This window comes from Rhinopithecus roxellana, chromosome 1 (genome assembly GCF_007565055.1).
Source record: "Rhinopithecus roxellana isolate Shanxi Qingling chromosome 1, ASM756505v1, whole genome shotgun sequence".
NCBI classification, from domain to species: Eukaryota; Metazoa; Chordata; class Mammalia; order Primates; family Cercopithecidae; genus Rhinopithecus; species Rhinopithecus roxellana.
This window is the reverse complement of record NC_044549.1, coordinates 186,461,402-186,481,381: the sequence shown is the minus strand read 5'-3', so window position 1 is coordinate 186,481,381 and position 19,980 is coordinate 186,461,402. Positions and strand designations below refer to the sequence as shown.

Here is a 19,980-nt window from a genome sequence, read left to right as displayed (position 1 = left end):
AGGCAGAGAACAGGCGCCAGATGGTAAAGAGCTGTACTGTCCAGTAAGCCAGCCTCTAGTCTCATATGGCATTTGAAATTTGAAATATGGCTAGGAAGTGAATTTTGTTTATATTTTAAACTTTAATTAAAATTAAGAAACCAATACTGGATTCAGTTATTTTAAAACTTTTAAGAATGATTTGGAACTACTTGGGTATATGAGTCTACATTTTCAACTATAAACTTTATGACACCTAAATATGAATCCAGTATTTCCAATAAAAATTTAGCATCCAAATTGCATAAACTACACATCAGATGTTGAAGACTTGCTGTTTTTGAAACAAATTTCATTAATAACTTATTACACAGATATGTTAAAATAATATTTTGCTTTACTGGTTTAAATAACATTAAAATCAACTTCACTTGTTTCCTTTTTACTTTAGATAGCTTCGCTGCTAGAAAATTTTAAATTACATATGTGGCTTGCATTTTTCTATGGGATAGCACTGGTATAGAACTTTGTTGGTCATTGTTAGGATTTTGGTCCTATTTTATGGTCCAAGTTGGGAAGCCACTAGAAGGTTTAGGGAAATAGACACATGATCTGTCTTATGTGTGTACTTATCTTATGTTTTGTTTGTTTTATTTTTAGTAGAGATAAGGTCTCAACTTTGTTACCCAGGCTGATATCAAATTCCTGACCTCAAGCGATCCTCCCACCTCAGCCTCCCAAAATGCTGGGATTACAGGCATGAGCCACAATGCCTGGCCCTGACTTATGTTTTTAAAGAATCACTCTGGTTGCAATTTAGGAACAGACACGTGTGGAGAAGCGGAAGGGATATAAGACAAAAGTAGGGAGACTAGGAAGGAGGTTATTTCCATCATCAGAAATGCTATTATTTCACAGATGATCGTAGCATGGACTAGACCAAACACTGTGAAAGATGTATTCAGATTCCAGATAAGTGCTGAAGTTATAAAATGGATAAGCTGTTAGACTCGATGTAGGGTATAAGAGAAGAAAGGAGGCAAGGGTAACACTTATTTCCCAGAGCACATAAAAAGACTGAGTTGCCGCCGGGTATGGTGGCTCACGCCTGTAATCCCAGCACTTTAGGAGGCCGAGGCGGGCAGATCAAGAGGTCAGGAGATCAAGATCAGCCTGGCCAAGATGGTGAAACTCCGTCTCTACTAAAAAAAGACAAAAATTAGCCAGGCATGGTGGCGCATACCTGTAGTCCCGGCTACTCGGAAGGCTGAAGCAGGAGAATCACTTGAACTCAGGAGGTGGAGGTTGCAGTGGGCCAAGATCATGCCACTGCACTCCAGCCTGGGTGACAGAGTGAGACTTCATCTCAAAAAAAAAAAAAAAAGAGAGACTGAGTTGCCAGTTAATGAAATGAGGAAGACTGTAGGAGGTTTGGATTTGAGTGGGAAGATCAAAAGTTCAGTTGTGGACATGTTAGGATTGAGAATCATATTAGAAACCCAAGTAAAGATGTCAAGTTGGCAGTGGATATGTAAGCCTAGAGTTTAGGAAAAAGTTATGGGCTAGATGTGTAAATCAGAAGTTGTCGGCATATAATGAAATTAATTAACTAAGGGAGTGATCCTGGATACCACAAGACCTGAAGACTCTGCTCCGGAGTAGTCAAACAAGCAGCCAGTATAGAGTGAAGAAATCCAGGATGTCAAATCAAGGGGATATTTCAAAAGCGGACTAATCAACTATGTCAAATCCTAGTGATGTGTAGCTAAGATGATATTAAGATCTAACCTTTCAATTTAGGAACATGGAGGTGTTCACTGATCTTGACAACAGCAGTACAGTGGGGCCAAAGACTGCATGGAGAGGGTTTACAAGAGAATGAGAAAAGAAGAACCAGAAAAATTAAGTACAGTGAAAAGCCTTCTTTCAAGCCTTCTTTCAAGGCTTTTCACTGTAAAGGGAAGCAAAGAAATATAGTAGCTAGATGGAGAAGCAGATTCAGGAGAGAGTCTATTTTTTTAAGACAGAATAAATTAGAGCATGCTTATTCACTGATGAAAATGTTTTAATAGAGAAGAAAATTTGATGCTGCATGAGGAGGGGGAGAACTGTAACAATGTTCATGAATAACTGAGGGAGAATGGGATTTACCAGTCAAGTAGAGCATTTGTAAGTACAATAACAAGAGGGAATTATACAGCCAGGTGTAGTGGCGGGTGACTGTAATCCCAGCTACTCAGGAGGCTGAGGCACAACAATCACTTGAACCAAAAAGGCGGAGGTTGCAATGAGCCAAGATCATGCCACTGCACTCCAGCCTGGGTGGATATGGTGGTGAGAGTTTGTGAAAGTTCTCTTCAGATGACTTCTATTTTTGGAAAGTAAAAATAGAGGAAGAAATGTGAGTGGTTTGAAGAAAGAGGAGAAGGAATGAGACACTGAATGGGCCAGGAAAATGTACCAGGACTGCCAGAGAGCAATAAGGGGCTTACTGAGGCTTGTGATTATAAATTTGACAGGAAACCCATCAGCATGGCTGTTTTTCTCCAGCTACAATTAAATGCACAGAAGCAGCCACGAATAAGAGAGCTGGGGAGACGTTTGAAGTAAATTTATTCAGGAAAACAAAAACAGCAACAGGTAATGAGTTGTACTCCATTGTGGAAAAGTATTATGTGGAAGCAGTTTTCCTTTTATTAAGGTGACTATCTGTGATAGGCCCCAATGATCTCCACCTCCTGATATTCACGCCCTCATGCAATCCCTCGCCTTGAGTGAGGACTGGATCTAGTAAGTAGGTTCTAGCAAATGCAGTGCAGCAGAGGTAACAAGATGCCATTTCAGAAACTTCCAAGTTCTCCCTGCCCCCTCCCTTTTTCTCTAACAGAAACTAGTTGTCAGGCTGTGGAGTTGCCCTGTGGAGAGGCCCACATGGCATGGAACTAAAACCTGCCAACAACCACATGAGTGAGCTTAAAACTGAATTCTCTCTGAACTGAGCCTTCAGATGACACTGTGACTCCTGCTGACACCCTGACTGCAATCACATAAGAGATCTTGGGCCACAGGCACCAACTAGGCCACACTTGTATTACTAACCTACAGAAACTAAGATAATAAATGTTTTAAGCAGCTAAGTTTTGGGGCAATTTGTTACACAGCAATAGATAACTTATAGGCCTTTAAATTTATCATCCAAATCAGGATAATTTTAAGAGTGAAAGAGGGCATCATTAATAACTCTCACAGAATAAGACGCATAAAATGAGATTGTTGGAGACAAATTAAGCTGTATAATCCCACCTTTTGTTTGTCTTTAATAGTGCAAAAGACGGGCATGGTGGCTCACGCCTGTAATCCCAGCACTTTGGGAGGCCGAGACGAGCGGACCATGAGGTCAGGAGATCGAGACCATCCTGGCTAATACAGTGAAACCCAGTCTCTACTAAGAATACAAAAATTAGCCGGGCATTGTGGCAGGCGCCTATAGGCCCAGTTACTGGACGGAGACTATAGGCAGGAGAATGGCGTGAACCTGGGAGGCGGAGCTTGCAGTGAGCAGAGATTGCGCCACTGCACTCCAGCCTGGGTGACAGAGCGAGACTCCATCTCAAAAAAATAAAATAAAATAAAATAAAATAAAATAGCAAAAGAAAAGTGGAAAAACTTACAGATAGCTCAGGAAACTAGTCAGATGTCCTAAAAAGGCAAACTAGAACAGGTTCTGATTGTCCCTCTGAATAAACTACCCATGACTACAGTGAATTTAAACCATTGCCTTTTGAAAAAAATTTATTCAGGAAGGGTTTAAACCGCAGACTCGTCATGAATAGGATTTAACTCAAAAAATAGGAAAAATAAGTGTTCAACTCAAGTTTTAGGGTAAAACTATTAGTTTATTAGACAATGAAGAATAAAAATTTGAAGACTAATAGGAAAATACCAACCTTATTTCAATAAAGTCTTGCTCTGTGTATATTTTATTAAAATATAGTGTTCTTTATTTCTAACATACTCAGACATCATGTAATAGAAAGAACAAATAAGTTGGCATTTGAAGACTTAGGTATGAATTTTAGTTTTACCACTCACTAGCTGTGCAACTTTGGAAAAAGGTGAAATTTGAGACTGCTTCTTCAATTATTAAATGGTGATGTTATCACATGTCTCAGAGTGTGCCTCAAATGAGGTATCACACAGAAAACCCCTTGTAAATTGTAAAAGTATCCTGAAATACCGATTTTCAGGGTAATTCTATTTCTGTACAAAGAGGGTAATTTGCTTTGACAAGTGTACTAATAGTCCTCTTAGTTATTCACATTCATGGTTAAAGCTAAATTATTCAAAGATACCCATCCTCAACTGATAGCAGCTTACTCTCAAACTAAGCTAAATACTTAGCAAAAACCAAATATACTTGTTTAGTATGTTCTAGTTCATTTTCATATCTACTTATTCATTTAATTCATTTGCTGTTTAGAAATTAAAACAGCATTACAATTCCCAAGGAGGTATTCTGACCCTAGACAAAATAAATGTTTAAACCAGTGGTTTCTAATCAAAATTTAATATGTCAACCCACAAACTACTAGGAACTTCAAGATAAACTGTTCATAATTCGGCATTGTGAGAGAAAATCCTGGTTTGGGAAGAGATGAAAGAAACAAACACAAAAATAGGATGTTTGAACTCTACAAACATTTGATTTTAAATGAAACTCCAATTGTATCATTAATTTACCAGGAATTATGCCATGTTCTGATTGTAAATGGAGTTCCTTACCCTCAGGGTTTTGTAGTACAGAAAGGAAACACCATGTAAACAAGCAAGTCACAAGTATAACCACACGAAAGTGATTTAGTGTAATCATAAAAGTAAACACAATGTAAAAAGAAAATTGAAGATATCGTTGAAGTTAGGGACAAGATGGAAAATAATCTCTGAGAAGTAAGGATGAGTAATCTGAAAGACTAATATTAATCTGCCAGGTGAAACAGGGAGGGGGGAGGTCGGGCGCAGTGGCTCACGCCTGTAATCCCAGCACTTTGGGAGACTGAGGCCAGGGCCGATAGTGAGGTCAGCGAAACACTGTCTCTACTAAAAATACAAAAATTAGCTGGGTGTGGTGGCATGTGTCTGTAATGCCAGCTACTTGGGAGGCTGAGGCAGGAGAATCGCTTGAACCCAGGAGGCGGAGGTTGCAGTGAGCCAAGAGTGCGCCACTGCACTCCAGCCTGGCGACAGAGCAAGACTTGGTCTTAGGGAAAAAAAAAAAAAAAAAAAAAAAGGAGTGGGAAAAGACAAGGATTCTAGGTAGAGAGCACAACACATGCAAGAGCTCTAAAGCAAAAAGGTATTTGAGAAAATGTAATTTAGTATTATGATGATATAGTATACAGTTGAGAACACAAAATAATGCTGAAGTATATTTTTTAACTGAGTTGGTCAACAAATATTTAAACAGCTACGCAGGTACTATTCTAGGCAACTAACATTTAAAAAAAAAGAAAAAAAAAAAAAAAAAAAAAAAAGGCCGGGCATGGCTCATGCCTGTAATCCTAGCACTTTGGTAGGCTGAGGTGGGTGGATTACCTGAGGTCAGGAGTTCAAGACCAGCCTGGCCAACATGATGAAAGCCAGTCTCTACTAAAAATACAAAATTAGCTGGGCATGGTGGTATGCACCTATAATCCCAGCTACTGGGGAAGCTGAGGCAGGAGAACCATTTGAACCCAGGAGGTAGAGGCTACAGTGAGCCGAGATCACGCCACTGCACTTCAGCCTAGGTAACAGCGGGAGACTCCATCTCAAAAAATAAACAAATAAATAAAAGCCCACTAAAGAGTGTACATTTCAACAAAGGGAGAAAGAGAAAAAGCAATAAACATAATAAATAAGTGATATCATATATTAAGGGCTAGATACAGCACGGAAAAAATGTTGAACAGCACATTTTGTTTCCAAGTCCTTATACTACACACTCACACACTGGAGGGGAGGTGGAAGTGGAGGTGAGAAAGGGAAGAGTGTATGCTAAGACACACACATCACTCAGAAAACCCCATGCTCTCAGCAGTTCTAATCAGGATCCATTTTGTAAGTCTGAAACATGATTTTGGCTGTCACAATGACAGCAAATGCTACTGATATACAGTGGGCAAAGACTAAAGATGCTAGATGTGCTGGGACAACAGGCATACATTCCCCAACTTTCCACTGTCCAGTCATGTAGGCAAAAAACCTAGAATTGAATTCCATTTTACATATAAACACAAAAGTATGTTTTGTACCATTTTAATGTACAATCGATTTTCCAAGAATGTAATTCATGTGAATAAAGAAAAGGTGGTATTTTGTCCTGGTAGGAATTTTACCAAAAGTCATTCACTTCAGAAAGTCACACAAAAACATCATTTATTGTATTTAAGTAAACATTACAACACATCTATATCATTCTGCAGTGTAACTGTACATTCACAACAAAACTATGTATATTTACGAATATACTGTTACTTTATTACTTCTGGTATAGTAGGACCTGAGTATTTACGAGTTTAAATAATATTATAAATTAGCTTCATGTCTTTCTCCTTTATTACAGTTGGGGCATTATGTCAACTTTTTAAAAGTTACATGTGAGTACAGTTAACTTATCTATGAATGCCACTTCAAGATAGTCAAAAAAGTGCCAAAAAATATCTATTACAAGCAGAGTGTGTGAGTCTGATAGGGTTAGGAAACCACAAACTGAAACAACTCAACCTTCTGGTCAACTGGGAGCCCCAGAACCTCTTTCTATCCCTAAAACAATGTGAAACCAAAATTTGATTTTCTGATACCTCCAAAACCCTCAGTTCAAAAAATACTTCCTTCTGTCACTGTGACAATTTACTAAATGCCAAATAAGTACACTGCTCAGATCAATCACAAATTCTCAATTATTCATTTTAAAGCCCAGTGACAATGTATTTGTACTTGTCCCTAGAGAGATTAGAACTGCCACAATCCAGAATATCAGACACCAGAACTTTAAAAGCAGTATTTTACTAAATTGTGCTTCAATTTCAAACAACATGACTTCCCCTTTGTTCTACATGCGTTCTCATGAAACCATGAAAGACACAAAACATTAAATACAACTGTCTAACTGCTGCCTGAAGAGTTCTGGTGATGTGTACTATTTCACTGCCAAAGTTAATTTCACTATTAGACAAAACTAATTGTTAGGCAATTCTTTCCTAATCTTGAGGGGAAAAAATCTGCCTCTACTTGGAACAAAAAAGGGTAACACTATCAACAAAGACATACCTTTGACTTGCAAACAGCTATCGTGTCCTTCTTAGGTATTCCAAAATTCCGGCATTCCAATTTCTCTCCAAAAGGAGAAAAAAAAGTAGAAAAAAATACCCAAATACTACCCAAAACCCAAGATTTTGATGTAGACTTTTTTGGTTTTATTTTGTTTTGCTCTTTGTATTCTGGCAAACTTCTAGCCCCATTAGAACTTGATGAGATTTAAAACATTCAATTCCTTTTAAAGACCCCTCGTGTACTGTTTTTGTAACCAACTTTATCCTTACTCATTATTTGTTATGTCAAGTTTCACTGCATCCTCCCTCCCAAGATTAATCAAAGCTCTGCATTTCTGTAGCCTCTAGTAACTTCGGAAAGTTTCTAAAATGTTATTTCACAGTGTATCTGGGCCTCATTAGTGTAGAATGTAACATACTATGGCAACTGAGATTCCTAGAATGGAATCTACTTTAATTTCACAAACACAATCATAAAAACACTAAAATATATAATTTTTAAATTTAATATACTTGTATAGCATAAGAGGTAAGCCTGAATTCTCAGTAAAGACCAAAAAACAGACTTCACATGTTAATTTATTAAAAATAAACAGTAAATTAATCACTGCTTATCAAATTTTAAAATAAAACTCTAAAATATAAGGGTATGTGGTCGGGCACAGTGGCTCATGCCTGTAATCCCAGCACTTTGGGAAGCCGAAGCAGGCAGATCACAAGGTCAGGAGACACAGATCACCCTGGCTAACACGGTGAAACCCCGTCTCTACTAAAAATACAAAAAATAAGCCGGTTGTGGTGGCGGGAGCCTGTAGTCCCAGCTACTTGAGAGGCTGAGGCAGGAGAATAGCTTGAACCTGGGAGGCAGAGGTTGCAGTGAGCTGAGATCATGCCACTGCACTCTAGCCTGGGTGACAAGAGCGAGAATCTGTCTCAAAATAATAATATTAATAATAATAATAATAAAGAATATACAAGGCTATACACACAATTTTGTTTTTAAGAAGTGCGAGTTTGGAGATCTGACTCTGATAATTTATATTACAGTTGGCAACCCGGCCTCTCCAGTTTTCAGTTTTCCTCAATAAAAAATGACAAGAATGAACTAAAGATTATCTGTAGGTTTCTTCCAAGAAAAGATTCCATGATTTTATACTCAAACAAAGAGGGATTTTCTTTTTTCATAACAGAAAAGCCAGGACACAGTTAGATTAAAAGGGATATGAAGAGCAGCCTTTACTTTTTCTGGAGTTTTTTTTGCTTGCTTGGCTTTTGCCCCCCAGAGATAGGGTTCTGCTATGCTGCACAGGCTGGTCTCAAACCTCAAACTCACAGACTCAAGTAATCCACCAGCTTCAGCCTACTGAGGAGCTGGGACTACAGGTGTACGGCACCACATCTGGCTCTGTAGTGAGTTTTTAATGTGATAATGCATTCTCATTGCCCTTGTAAACTATTAAACATTGCCATAAAATGACTGATGGTCACAAGAGTGAAAGTAATTTTGCATTCATGCTTCTAATCAAGTACTATGATGTTTACCCTTTTAAAGTATGGTACAAATCATAAAGAGCTATCTGAGTCTAGAAGATCTTTAACGTTTCTTCTCACTATTAAATTCAATTTATTTACTCTTCACTGTAGATGAGAATGCCTAAACTGAGGGTCAGTAAAAGATATTTCTGGATAGAGTAAATGAGCTAAGAACCCATGGTGTGAGATAGCATAATCTGAAAGTCCAAGGGAGCAAGAACTATCTCTGGAAAGCACATGCAAAGTTACAAAAATGATGAGGAGTTTTACAAAGACTGAGATATCCTCTGGATTGGTTGAGGTTCATTTATATGCCTCCCAAGGTGATAAGATGGCCCAAGAAATCCACTAGGATGTATTTAAATGACAGCTTCTCAATCGTGACATAACAAAGTGAGGCTATTCAGATATGGGTGAGGTGTTATCCTGGCCCATAAGAATAGTTGAAATTATTATTCAAAATTGCTGTCACGTAATTACTTGGAGATCCTGGGTACCATCTTTCACAGCATACCTTCGAAGTAGTATTGTCCAGACAGGCCAGATGCTTTCCTGATAAAAAGGGCTTTATTTGCTTCAGATTCTTAGAGGCAGTAATTGCCTTGCCTTGGAGCTATCCATGGTGCTTGCCTCAGACTCAGCCCATCACTTGCAGCAGCTGGTGCATTCGCTTTCCTATTACAGGGCTGCTCAAGATGTATCTGACCAGTCACCCACATTGTGGCCTGTGACAATCATGGCAATATCACAGGCCACCCCGAATCTGTCTCTTTCACTTTGCCTGTGCCCAGACCCACAATCACCTTACTTTGTAGTTTGCTTGGATATCCAGATAGCCCAGCTTTGCATCCCAGGCCTGCTACACAAAGCCCTTTCTGTGGACAAAGTACACCTTCTAGGAGATTACTGGCATACTCTGGGTAAAAAATTACAGCTCCTCGGAAATAATTCTCACATATAATAGCTCATGAGTTTTAATACCTTATTGCTACAATATTTACCCTTCCAAAATGATTTTAAATGATTTTAAATTTTGCTTTTTTTTTTTTTTGAGATGGAGTTTCACTCTTGTTGCCCAAGCTGGAGTGCAATGGTGTGATCTCATCTCACTGCAATCTCCGCCTCCTGGGTTCAAGCAAGTCTCCTGCCTCAGCCTCCCAAGTAGCTGGGATTACAGGCGCGTGCCGCCACACCTGCTAATTTTTTGTATTTTTAGTAGAAACAGGGTTTCACCACGTTAGTCAGACTAGTCTTGAACTCCTGACCTCAGGTGATCTACCTGCCTCGGTCTCCCAAAGTGCTGGGATTACAGGCGTGAGCCACCACACCTGGCTTTTGCTATGTTTTCTTGACTCACACTGGGACAAGTAAAGAAGTTAATTCTGGAGTGACTTGTGGGTTTCAGTAAATCCAGCAACCTCTAGAACTTATGCAACTATTTAGGCATATGTATGTTCTCCTGGGAAAGCAGGTGTTGAGATTCTCATCCTTAAACAGCTAAGAACCCGAGATCAATACAATGATGATGCCAAAATAATGATCACTACCCCAGATTTAGGCACTCAACCTTTATATCCAACTGACTACAAATTTGGCATGTCCAAAATGAAACTCATTTTCCTACTTACTACCGTAACATATTCCTCTCCTAATTCTCACCATCTCAGAAGATGATACCACCTGGCCAAAAAGGCATAAATCCTGTGAATCATGCTTGATTATAATGATCATCATGACTCTTTCCTTTTCCTTAGTCTCCCTTATCCCATCAATCACCATCAGCTTTCTGAAAGCCTAAGAAATTCTTAAAAACACCACTAAGGGGCGCGGTGGCTCAAGCCTGTAATCCCAGCACTTTGGGAGGCCAAGACGGGCGGATCATGAGGTCAGGAGATCGAGACCATCCTGGCTAATATGGTGAAACCCCGTCTCTACTAAAAAATACAAAAAACTAGCCGGGCGACGAGGCGGGCGCCTGTAGTCCCAGCTACTTGGGAGGCTGAGGCAGGAGAATGGCATAAACCCGGGAGGCGGAGCTTGCAGTGAACTGTGATCCGGCCACCGCACTCCAGCCTGGGCGACAGAGCCAGACTCTGTCTCAAAAAAAAAAAAAAAAAAAAAAAAAAAAAAAAAAAAAAAAAAAAAAAAAACACCACTAAGGCAAAAGAAGCATGTGTTCAACAACCACTTTGCAGGTGGTAAAGACCTCCCAATATTAATAGATCTTATAGGCTGAAAACTTCCCATTGGACCACAACTTTTTTTTTTTTTTTTTGAGACGGAGTCTCGTTCTGTCGCCCAGGCTGGAGCACAGTGGCTGGATCTCAGCTCACTGCAAGCTCCGCCTCCCAGGTTCACGCCATTCTCCTGCCTCAGCCTCCGGAGTAGCTGGGACTACAGGCGCCCGCCACCTCACCTGGCTAGTTTTTTGTATTTTTTAGCAGAGACGGGGTTTCACCGTGTTAGCCAGGATGGTCTCGATCTCCTGACCTCGTGATCCACCCGTCTTGGCCTCCCAAAGTGCTGGGATTACAGGCTTGAGCCACCGCGTCCAGCCAACTTTTTATTTTTAATATAAAGCCTAACATGTTTCATCATTCCTCCTTCCTCTAATACCTACATTATGAATATGCTAGAGAATGTAACTCTTCATTCTTCTGAAATTATGGAATGTGTCAAAACAGTTTTTCTTCAACAAAACAAGTGGCGGGAGTGGGGGGCTATTTCTGTAAAACTACTCTTATTTGGAATACCTTTAATTTCTATCTCAACAGTCCAAGGGATCACAGCACTACTGTCCAGTGAAGGCAGCTGCTCTCCAATTTCCAGAGAATAACAGGAGCTTTGTTTTTTTCATGTAATACCGTATCTTTACCCAGAAGTCAATAGGACAGATGGTACTGCAAAAACAAATGCCAAATCAGAATTGAAAAACATACAAGTCAGAATCACTGACATTCCTGTCTGCTGACAGTATTTTAAAATTTAGTGAGAATAGGAGGTGATAAGAAGGCTAGGTCTCAAAAGTAAAATCTGAAGACCCTACATAAATGTGTTTGATTCTTTACAGAGTTTAAAAAACTTTCTGAACATGCACTATCTGAATTTAGATGGCAGTCTTTCCTCAAATACACAGCAAGATGTCCAGAAACATACAATGAGCACCTCTCATTTTTCACACACTGCCACTAAAGATTAGAAAGTTCACATTGATTCATTGATGAATTTATTTTTATTTTTTTGAGAAAGAGTTTTGCTCTTATCACCCAGACTGGAGTGCAATGGCGCGATCTCGACTCACTGCAACCTCCACCTCCCAGTTGGTTTCAAGTGACTATCCTGCCTCAGCCTCCGGAGTAGCTGGATTACAGGCGCCTGTCACCATGTTTTTAGTAGAGCCAGGGTTTCACCATGTTGGTCAGGCTGGTCTCGAACTCCTGATCTCAGGTGATCCGCCTGCCTAAGCCTCCCAAAGTGCTGGGATTACAGGCGTGAGCCACTGTTCCTGGCAATTCATTGATGAATTTATTTTAGGACCACCTACTGACATACCCTGTGCTTATTAATGCTTTGTAAACTAATGGCAAACTTTAAAATGTGCTGTACAGATTTTATTTTGCATTTATTACTAAAAACCTAGGGAGGCCAAATTTTTGTTTACAGGATAGTAGGTTCAACTTCACAGCTATTTTTTTTCCTAATTATTGCCAGTTATTGATGTAAGAGAATAAATCATTTAAGTAGCTATAGGCAAGGCCAACAATATGCTTATAATTGTAAAGAACAGAACAAAATGAAGGAATATCCAGACTTGGAATACCCTATATAGTTCTAACAGCTGCTTGTCAAAAAAAAAAAAAAAACATACTGGTGGCTGGGCACGGTGGCTCACACCTGTAATCCCAGCACTTTCGGAGGCTGAGGCAAGCAGATCGTGAGGTCAGGAGATCAAGAACATCCTGGTTAACACCGTAAAACCCCTTCTCTACTAAAAATACAAAAAAATCAGCCGGGTGTGGTGGCAGGCGCCTGTAGTCCCATCTACTCAGGAGGCTGAGGCAGGAGAATGGCGTGAACTTGGGAGGCGGAGGTTGCAGTGAGCCGAAATCGCGCCACTGCACTCCAGCCTGGGCTACAGAGCGAGACTGTCTCCAAAAAAAAAAAAAAAAAGACATAATAGCACTGGGAAAGGATTGTAAAGAAGACAAAAGTCAACAAGTGCCTCAGCTGTTTATAATAGACTACAAAACGATTCAAAGACAATTTGTTGCCTTACCTCTCTACCATTACAAAATGACCAAAATTAAAAGCAACCATCTTTTAACAGGGTCTTTCACAGAGCGTAAGTTTTCATTTTGATAAAGTCCTATTAATTTTTTAATAAGTAATGCATTTGGTGTTACATTTAAAAGTTCTTCACCAAGCCCAAGGTTCTGCAGATTTTCTCCTGTTTTATTCTAAAGGTTTGATTTTATGATAAAATCTATGATCCATTTTGAGTTACTTTTTGTATAAGGTATGAGATCAAGGTTCATCTTAAACTGTGTTTAAGAGGATGAAAAGGCAAGTTACAGATTAGAAGAAAATATCTGCAAATACTTATCTCACAAAGGGCTCATATTTAAAACATATAAAGAGCTTGTGGCTGGGGACGGTGGCTCACGCCTGTAATCTCAACACTTTGGGAGGCCAAGGTGGGCAGATCACCTGAGGCCAGGAGATTGAGACCAGCCTGGCCGACATGGCGAAACTCCATCTTTACAAAAAATACACACAAAAAATTAGCTGGGCATGGTGGTGCATGCCTGTAATCTCAGCTATTTGGGAGGCAGAGGCCCGAGAATCTCTTGAGCCTAGGAGGCAGAGGTTGCAGTGAGCTGAGATCACATCACTGCACTCCAGCCCAGGTGACACAGCAAAACTCTGTCTCAAAAAATAAAATAAGCCTGTCGCGATGGCTCACACCTGTAATCTCAGCACTTTGGGAGGCTGAGGTGGGAGGACTGCCTGAGGTCAGGAGTTCGAGACCAGCCTAAGATGGTAAAACCCCATCTCTACTAAAAATACAAAAATTAGCCAGGCGTGATGGCGGGTGTCTGTAATCCCAGCCACCTGGGAGGCTGAGATAGGAGAATCGCTTGAACCTGGGAGGCAGAGGCTGCAGTAAGTTGAGACTGGGCCATCACACTCCAGCCTTGCCAACAAGAGTGAAATGCATCTCAAAAATAAAAAAGAATTAAAAAACAAACAAACTTATAAAGAGCTTTTAAAACACCACAGTAAAGAAGCAAACACTCCAATTAGAAAGTGGGCAAAAGGACACGAAGAAATATTTCACCAAAGAGAAAATATGGATGGCAAATAAGGAAGATTTTCAGGCCAGGTGCAGTGGCTCACACCGGTAATCCCAATACTTTGAAAGGCTGAGGCGGGAGTATGGCTTACACTTAGGAGTTCGAGACCAGCCTAAGAAACATGGTGAAACCCCATCTCTACATGGCCAGACATGGTGGCACAAGCCTGTAGTACTGCCACTTGGGAGGCTGAGACAGGATTGCTTGAGCCCAGGAGACAGAGGTTGCAGTGAACTGAGATCACGCCATAGCACTCCAGCCTGGGTGACAGTGCAAGACTGTCTCAAAAGGATACATAAGCCTGTAATCCCAGCACTTCGGGAGGCTGAGGCAGGTAGATCACGAGGTCGGGAGATTGAAACCATCCTGGCTAACACGGTGAAACCCTGTCTCTACTAAAAACACAAAAAAATGAGCTAGGCATGGGGGCGGGCGCCTGTAGTCTCAGCTACTTGGGAGGCAGAGGCAGGAGAATGGCATGAACCACGGGAGGCGGAGCTTGCAGTGAGCCAAGATCGCGCCGCTGCACTCCTGCCTGGGCGACAGAGCGAGATTCCATCTCAAAAATAAAAATAAAAATATTCTCAACATTATTAATCATTAGGGAAATGCAAATTAAGACCATGATGAGATATTACTACACATCTACTAAAACAGCTAAAATAAAAAAATAACAGTATCAAATGGCAATGAGGATGCAGAGAAACAATGTCTCATACATTACTGGTAGAAATGTAAAATGGTACCACACCACTCTGGAAAAGCTTGTCAGTTTATTTTAAAACTAAACATGCATTTACCATATGATTCTGCAATTGCACTGCTGGGCATTTAACTCAGAGATATGAAAAGTTATGTCCTCACAAACCTGTACATGATTGTCCATACTACGTTATACTAGCCAAAAACTGGAAGCAACCAAAATGCCCAACAGGTGAATGGTTAAACAAGTTGTGGTACATCCACACCATGAAATACTACTTAGCAATAAAAAGGAACAAACTACTGATACATGCAACAACGTGGATGGATCTCAAAAGTATTATGCTGAGTGACAAAAACCAATCTCAAAAAGTCACATACTGTATGATTCCACTCATATAACATTATAGAAAATGACAAAATTATAGAGATGGAGAACAGGTTAGTGGTTGCCAGGAGTTAGAGATACTTGATGGGGGGAGGGGCTGGGTACATGGGACTATAAAGAGGGACTATGAGGGAGATCTTTGTGGTGACAGAATAGTTCTGTATCTTGACAGTGGTGGTAATGGTTACACAAATATACATGTGATAAAATGATACAGAAATAGATACATACTTACACCAAGATCAATTTCCTTGTTTTGATATTGTATTGTAACTATATAAGATGTAACCTATGAGGGAAACTGGGTGAAATGTACACATGGACCTGTCTGTACTATCTTTGCAACTTCTTGTGAATCTATATAATTATTTCAAAATAGACGTTTTTAAAAATGCAATCGACGTAATTCAAAAGTATAGAAAAAATTGGAGAAATTTATGAATTTGTTGAAAAGGGTGATGTTGTAATGCTAAATGCAAACCAAAGACGGATGGGGTGGTCACGGTGCAGTCTAAAAGACGGCTGGAGAGTTTGTCCAATCCTCCAAAATAGATAGTTCAGTCAAACAGTTACTGAGTACCTAGGATTTGCAAGACAAAGTGTTACTTCTGAATTAATTTACTCTCTAATATGACAAGATAGAGTATTATTAAAGACCTCTGCAAAAGCAGTTCCCTTTGCCTTGTTTGCTTTTCTTCTTTCACTTCTTCTAGTTAGTACTTACTTATCCTTGAACTCTCAGCTCAGCGTCACTTCTTCAGGGAAACCTTCCCTAGTTCTTTTGATTGCCCTCCATATTAGATCAGTTTCCTCTATGACATGTTTGAACAGCACCCTATATACTTCATTCATAATACTAATCACCATTCACAAACTGTGTGATTATTTGATATTTATTTTTCCCACTAGGCTGACATTTCCAGAAGGACAGAGGCCTGTGTAGCTCATGGCTGTATTCTCAAACTCAACACCATGCCTGCCCAGCAAATGGCAGAAGCTCAAAGTAGATGTACAGAATACATATATACAAAGCTAAAATTCATATGTACAAATGAGTAAGAAGAATAAGATTTACTGGAGTTTGGAAGAATCCTGTATCACTCTAACCTGAGAAAGCCAGTTTATAAAGGATAGAAGGCTCATGTAGAAGATAAAGAATCTCCGCCAGGTGCTGTGGCTCATGCCTGTAATCCCAGCACTTTGGGAAGCCAAGGTGGCTGGATCATTTGAGGTCAGGAGTTCGAGACCAGCCTGGCCAACATGGTGAGACTCTGTTTCTACTAAAAATACAAAAAATTAGCTGGGCATGGTGGCGGGTGCCTGTAATTCCAGCTACTCAGGAGGCTGAGGCAGGAGACTCTCTTGAACTCAGCAGGCAGAGGTTGCAGTGAGCCAAGATAGTACCCCTGCACTACAGTCTGGGCAACAAGAGCAAAACTCCATCTCAAAAAACAAAAAAGAAGATAAAGAAGAAAATAAAGAATCCCAACTCTGAAGCTGAATATAAACTTGGGCCTTTGGGCAAAATAAACTCAACAAAGAAAAGAAACCGAGGAGCAGCTGTGCAGAGTTCTTTAGTAAAATTAATGTAGACATTGGACTTGCACTGAGAGAGTAAGACACTAGAGACAGTAAAAATAACTAAAAGGACACTGTGGTAGTGCAGGCACAAAACAACAAGGTCCTGAATGAGGGCGGTCATGGGAACAGAAAGATATGAGAAACACTAAGAATAAAGAAGCAACAGAGCTTAACAACTGATAGATATAGAGGGATGAAAGAAGGAAGAACCAGAGATTATTCAGGAGGTTTAACAGTGACTCATCAGTAAAAGATAATACCATTAACAGAAATTGGGAAGTCATAACTAATTCCCCTTAGGAGAAGGAATGTGCTTTGTTGGAAGCGATGGGTGTCATCCACACACAATTTAAGATACAAGACTAGATGTAGAAGAAAGTCAAGGTTGGCAATGTAGATGTGTGAACTAATCAGTTAAGGTTATAAGAAAATCAATGAGATCTCCCAAGAAGAAGGTATAAAGAGACTCAAATGGAAATCCTTTAAAACAACTTGAAGGCCTCTTTGCTGAAATTATGTTTATCAAGTTACAGCGTCATTCAGACTATGAGCTTAAACGCATTTCTGATCTCATCCTTGCATTCTCTAAGGTATACAATGCAGAGCTTGTACATAACTGGTACACTGTAACTTATTAAAGGAATCAACCATTCAAGATAATTTCTGATGAATACTTCCTGTTCTAGTTTGCATTTCAAAACGTTGTGCTCTGGGTAGTACTTTGAAAGGTACAGGTTTCACTTTAAATTAGTAAAATCAGTGAATTTAAACATTTTAAATCATTTATCCAAAAGCTCCTACTTCCCCCCCCCCAAAAAAAAAGCCCTTAATTAGACTAGGGCTAAAGGCAAATCGTAAATAGAAGTATTGATAGAAAATACTCTTCAAGAAGTTTTTGAATAAGCAGAAAATATTATTTACCAAGGAAGTGAAACAAATGAAAACTTTCAATCATATGCATTACACAAGTTGACAACACCCAAAAAGTAAGCTTCAGGTGAACTGACGAATAAATGAAACCTAAATGCATAATTAAAGGGGAACTGAGAACAGCCAAGACACACACTTTTTTTTTTTTTTAACATAATGAGGTAAAAATCATTAGCCTGCACTCCCACAAAATATTCCTGGGTATTACAGTCAGTGATGGAGTAACAGGCTAATATGATCTAATACTTAGGTAAACGGTATTTCCTTAGTTGCAGTTTAAAAAATAAGAAAAAAAGACTGCTAAAATGGATCGGGGGAAAAATCTGTTGACAGCCTCACAAAATTAAATTATTATTGTATTGACAACTTAAGCCTTTTCAAGGTTGAGGTCTGCCACACTGCTCTAACCCTGAATCATAAGCAAACGTCCTAGGTGCTTTCAGATACGTGAGTGTTTGTGGGACAAGTCAGAGAAGAGAAAAGAAACCGGTTGTAGTTACAAGACTCTAGGAACCCGACAAGTCATTTATAATCCAACTACCCTCTCAGTATCAGACGGGCTTCCACAAGTCTAAAAGATGGTCAATCAGTATTTGCCTGCTTGTTTCCAACAATAGCAAATGAACCATTGGTAAACTGACCATTCTCAGAGTCGGACAGCTCGAATTTGTTGCAAAATCCTTCGAAGTTATCTCCCAGTAACTTTCATTCCTGGTCCTGGTTCAAGAGCAACATAGTGAAAGGTGAAAGTCGTCTTTTTCTTTAAAAAAAACTTTTTTTAAAAAAAAACAAAACAGGTTTTACTTCCTCGCATGTCAATACCTTCCCTTCTTTCAACAATGGGGAAATCTCTCCCCCTTTTCCCCCCTTCAATGTTTGACTCCCCTTAAAGAAAAACGGAATACCAGGCACAGGGAACATAGAGTTCCTTTGACTCAGAGCCGCGACCTCTGAGCAGAGCGGAGGAAAGGGGCTTAAATAACCACACACACTAGGAAGAGTCGCAGCTGATACGAATCACCATTGCCAAAAAGCAAACAGCTTCAGCCGGTGCCCAGGTGCTGGGACGCAACAGAAGTCGCACAGACTTGGCCTGGCAGCTCTGAGGAAATGGGGGCCAAGGAGCCTGCACCTCTTCTTGCCAAAGCCCGGGAGAGCTGAGTAGGCTTTCGTTCCCAGGCCGGCTGCAAGCCCGGCGCTTCACAAGGCAGAGCGCTCGGCCCCCGGGAAGCGGCATCGCTAAGAGGAAGGCTCAGTGAAACGCTTGGCAAAGTCCAAGCCGCGCCGCCGGGCCAGTTGTCTGTAAGCCCAGCTACCCCGCCTGCCAGACGCCATCCTGGAAACCCGCACCGGCAGGAGCACCCGGAGTTGGAAACGTCTTTGGCTCGGCCGGGGTCCCCTCTGCCCGTCTATCCCGCCTGTCCACCCTCGCTCACTCCCTGGCCCAAGACTGAGCCGGGGACCACCCCAGGGGGTGGTGCCCAGGAGGCACACCACGCTTGGGGGAATGGTGGAGACCGGGATGGGGCTCCCTGGAGGGCTGGCGGGCGGCCGCAGCGGGTCACTCACCGAAAGGACGCTCATGCGGATTGGGGTCTCCAACAGGCACGCCATCTTGAGCCTTCCCACCCGGCTGCTGCAGGCGCCGGCGCGGGGGCCGGCACTTTCGACAGCCAACTATTGGCCAACGCTAGGCATCGCTCCCTAAAGACAGCCGGATAAACGAGAACTGGTCACGCTCTGGACACCGCTCAAGTACCAGAAAGGCCTGCAGAAGAAGGGCAAAAGGGAATCGCGTGAGGGGCTGTCCTACGAATCGTTCTCTCAGAAACAGCAGCTACTCTGAGCCTGGTTTAGAGGTGGGAGCGGGCAGCGGTTTCCGCATGCGCAAAGATCTGCCGGCCCCACCTGCCGCTCGCGGTGGGCGGGGCCCCAGAAGCGGAGTCTCGCCCTGGCGCTACGAGCTCTACCGACTCTGATAAATTGCAGTTTGTGGGTTCCCGTATTCATATTTGGAAAAAGTAGTACGTAGAGCCACATACATAGTTTGAAGTTCACTTTTATATTCATTCTCTCTCTCTCTCTGCACCAAACTCCCGGCGTCGTTATCTCCATTTTATAGGTGGGGAAATTGCGATCCGAGAACCTTTGTCAACCATAAGAGTGATTGTTTCACAATCCAATACAGAAGTGTGACTTGCCT

At 41.0% G+C, this 19,980-nt stretch overlaps 1 protein-coding gene across 10 annotated transcripts in view; it reads right to left on the bottom strand.

Moving 5' to 3' along the window:
* ARMC8 (armadillo repeat containing 8) overlaps positions 1-19,765 on the bottom strand; it is a 114,887-nt gene extending 95,122 nt beyond the window's left edge. Inside the window, exons 1-2 of one of the 10 annotated variants that reach the window (XM_030934495.1) lie at positions 19,347-19,765; positions 18,419-18,494 (exon numbers count right to left, since the gene is read on the bottom strand). In XM_030934495.1, coding sequence (XP_030790355.1) covers positions 18,419-18,421 — 3 coding nt within the window. In that variant the 5' untranslated portion in view covers positions 18,422-18,494; positions 19,347-19,765. Of the gene's footprint in view, positions 1-18,418; positions 18,550-19,346 lie in introns of all 10 variants that reach the window. The other 9 variants (XM_030934461.1, XM_030934484.1, XM_030934469.1 and 6 more) reach the window with 9 other exon arrangements.
* Positions 19,766-19,980: the final 215 nt, after the last annotated feature.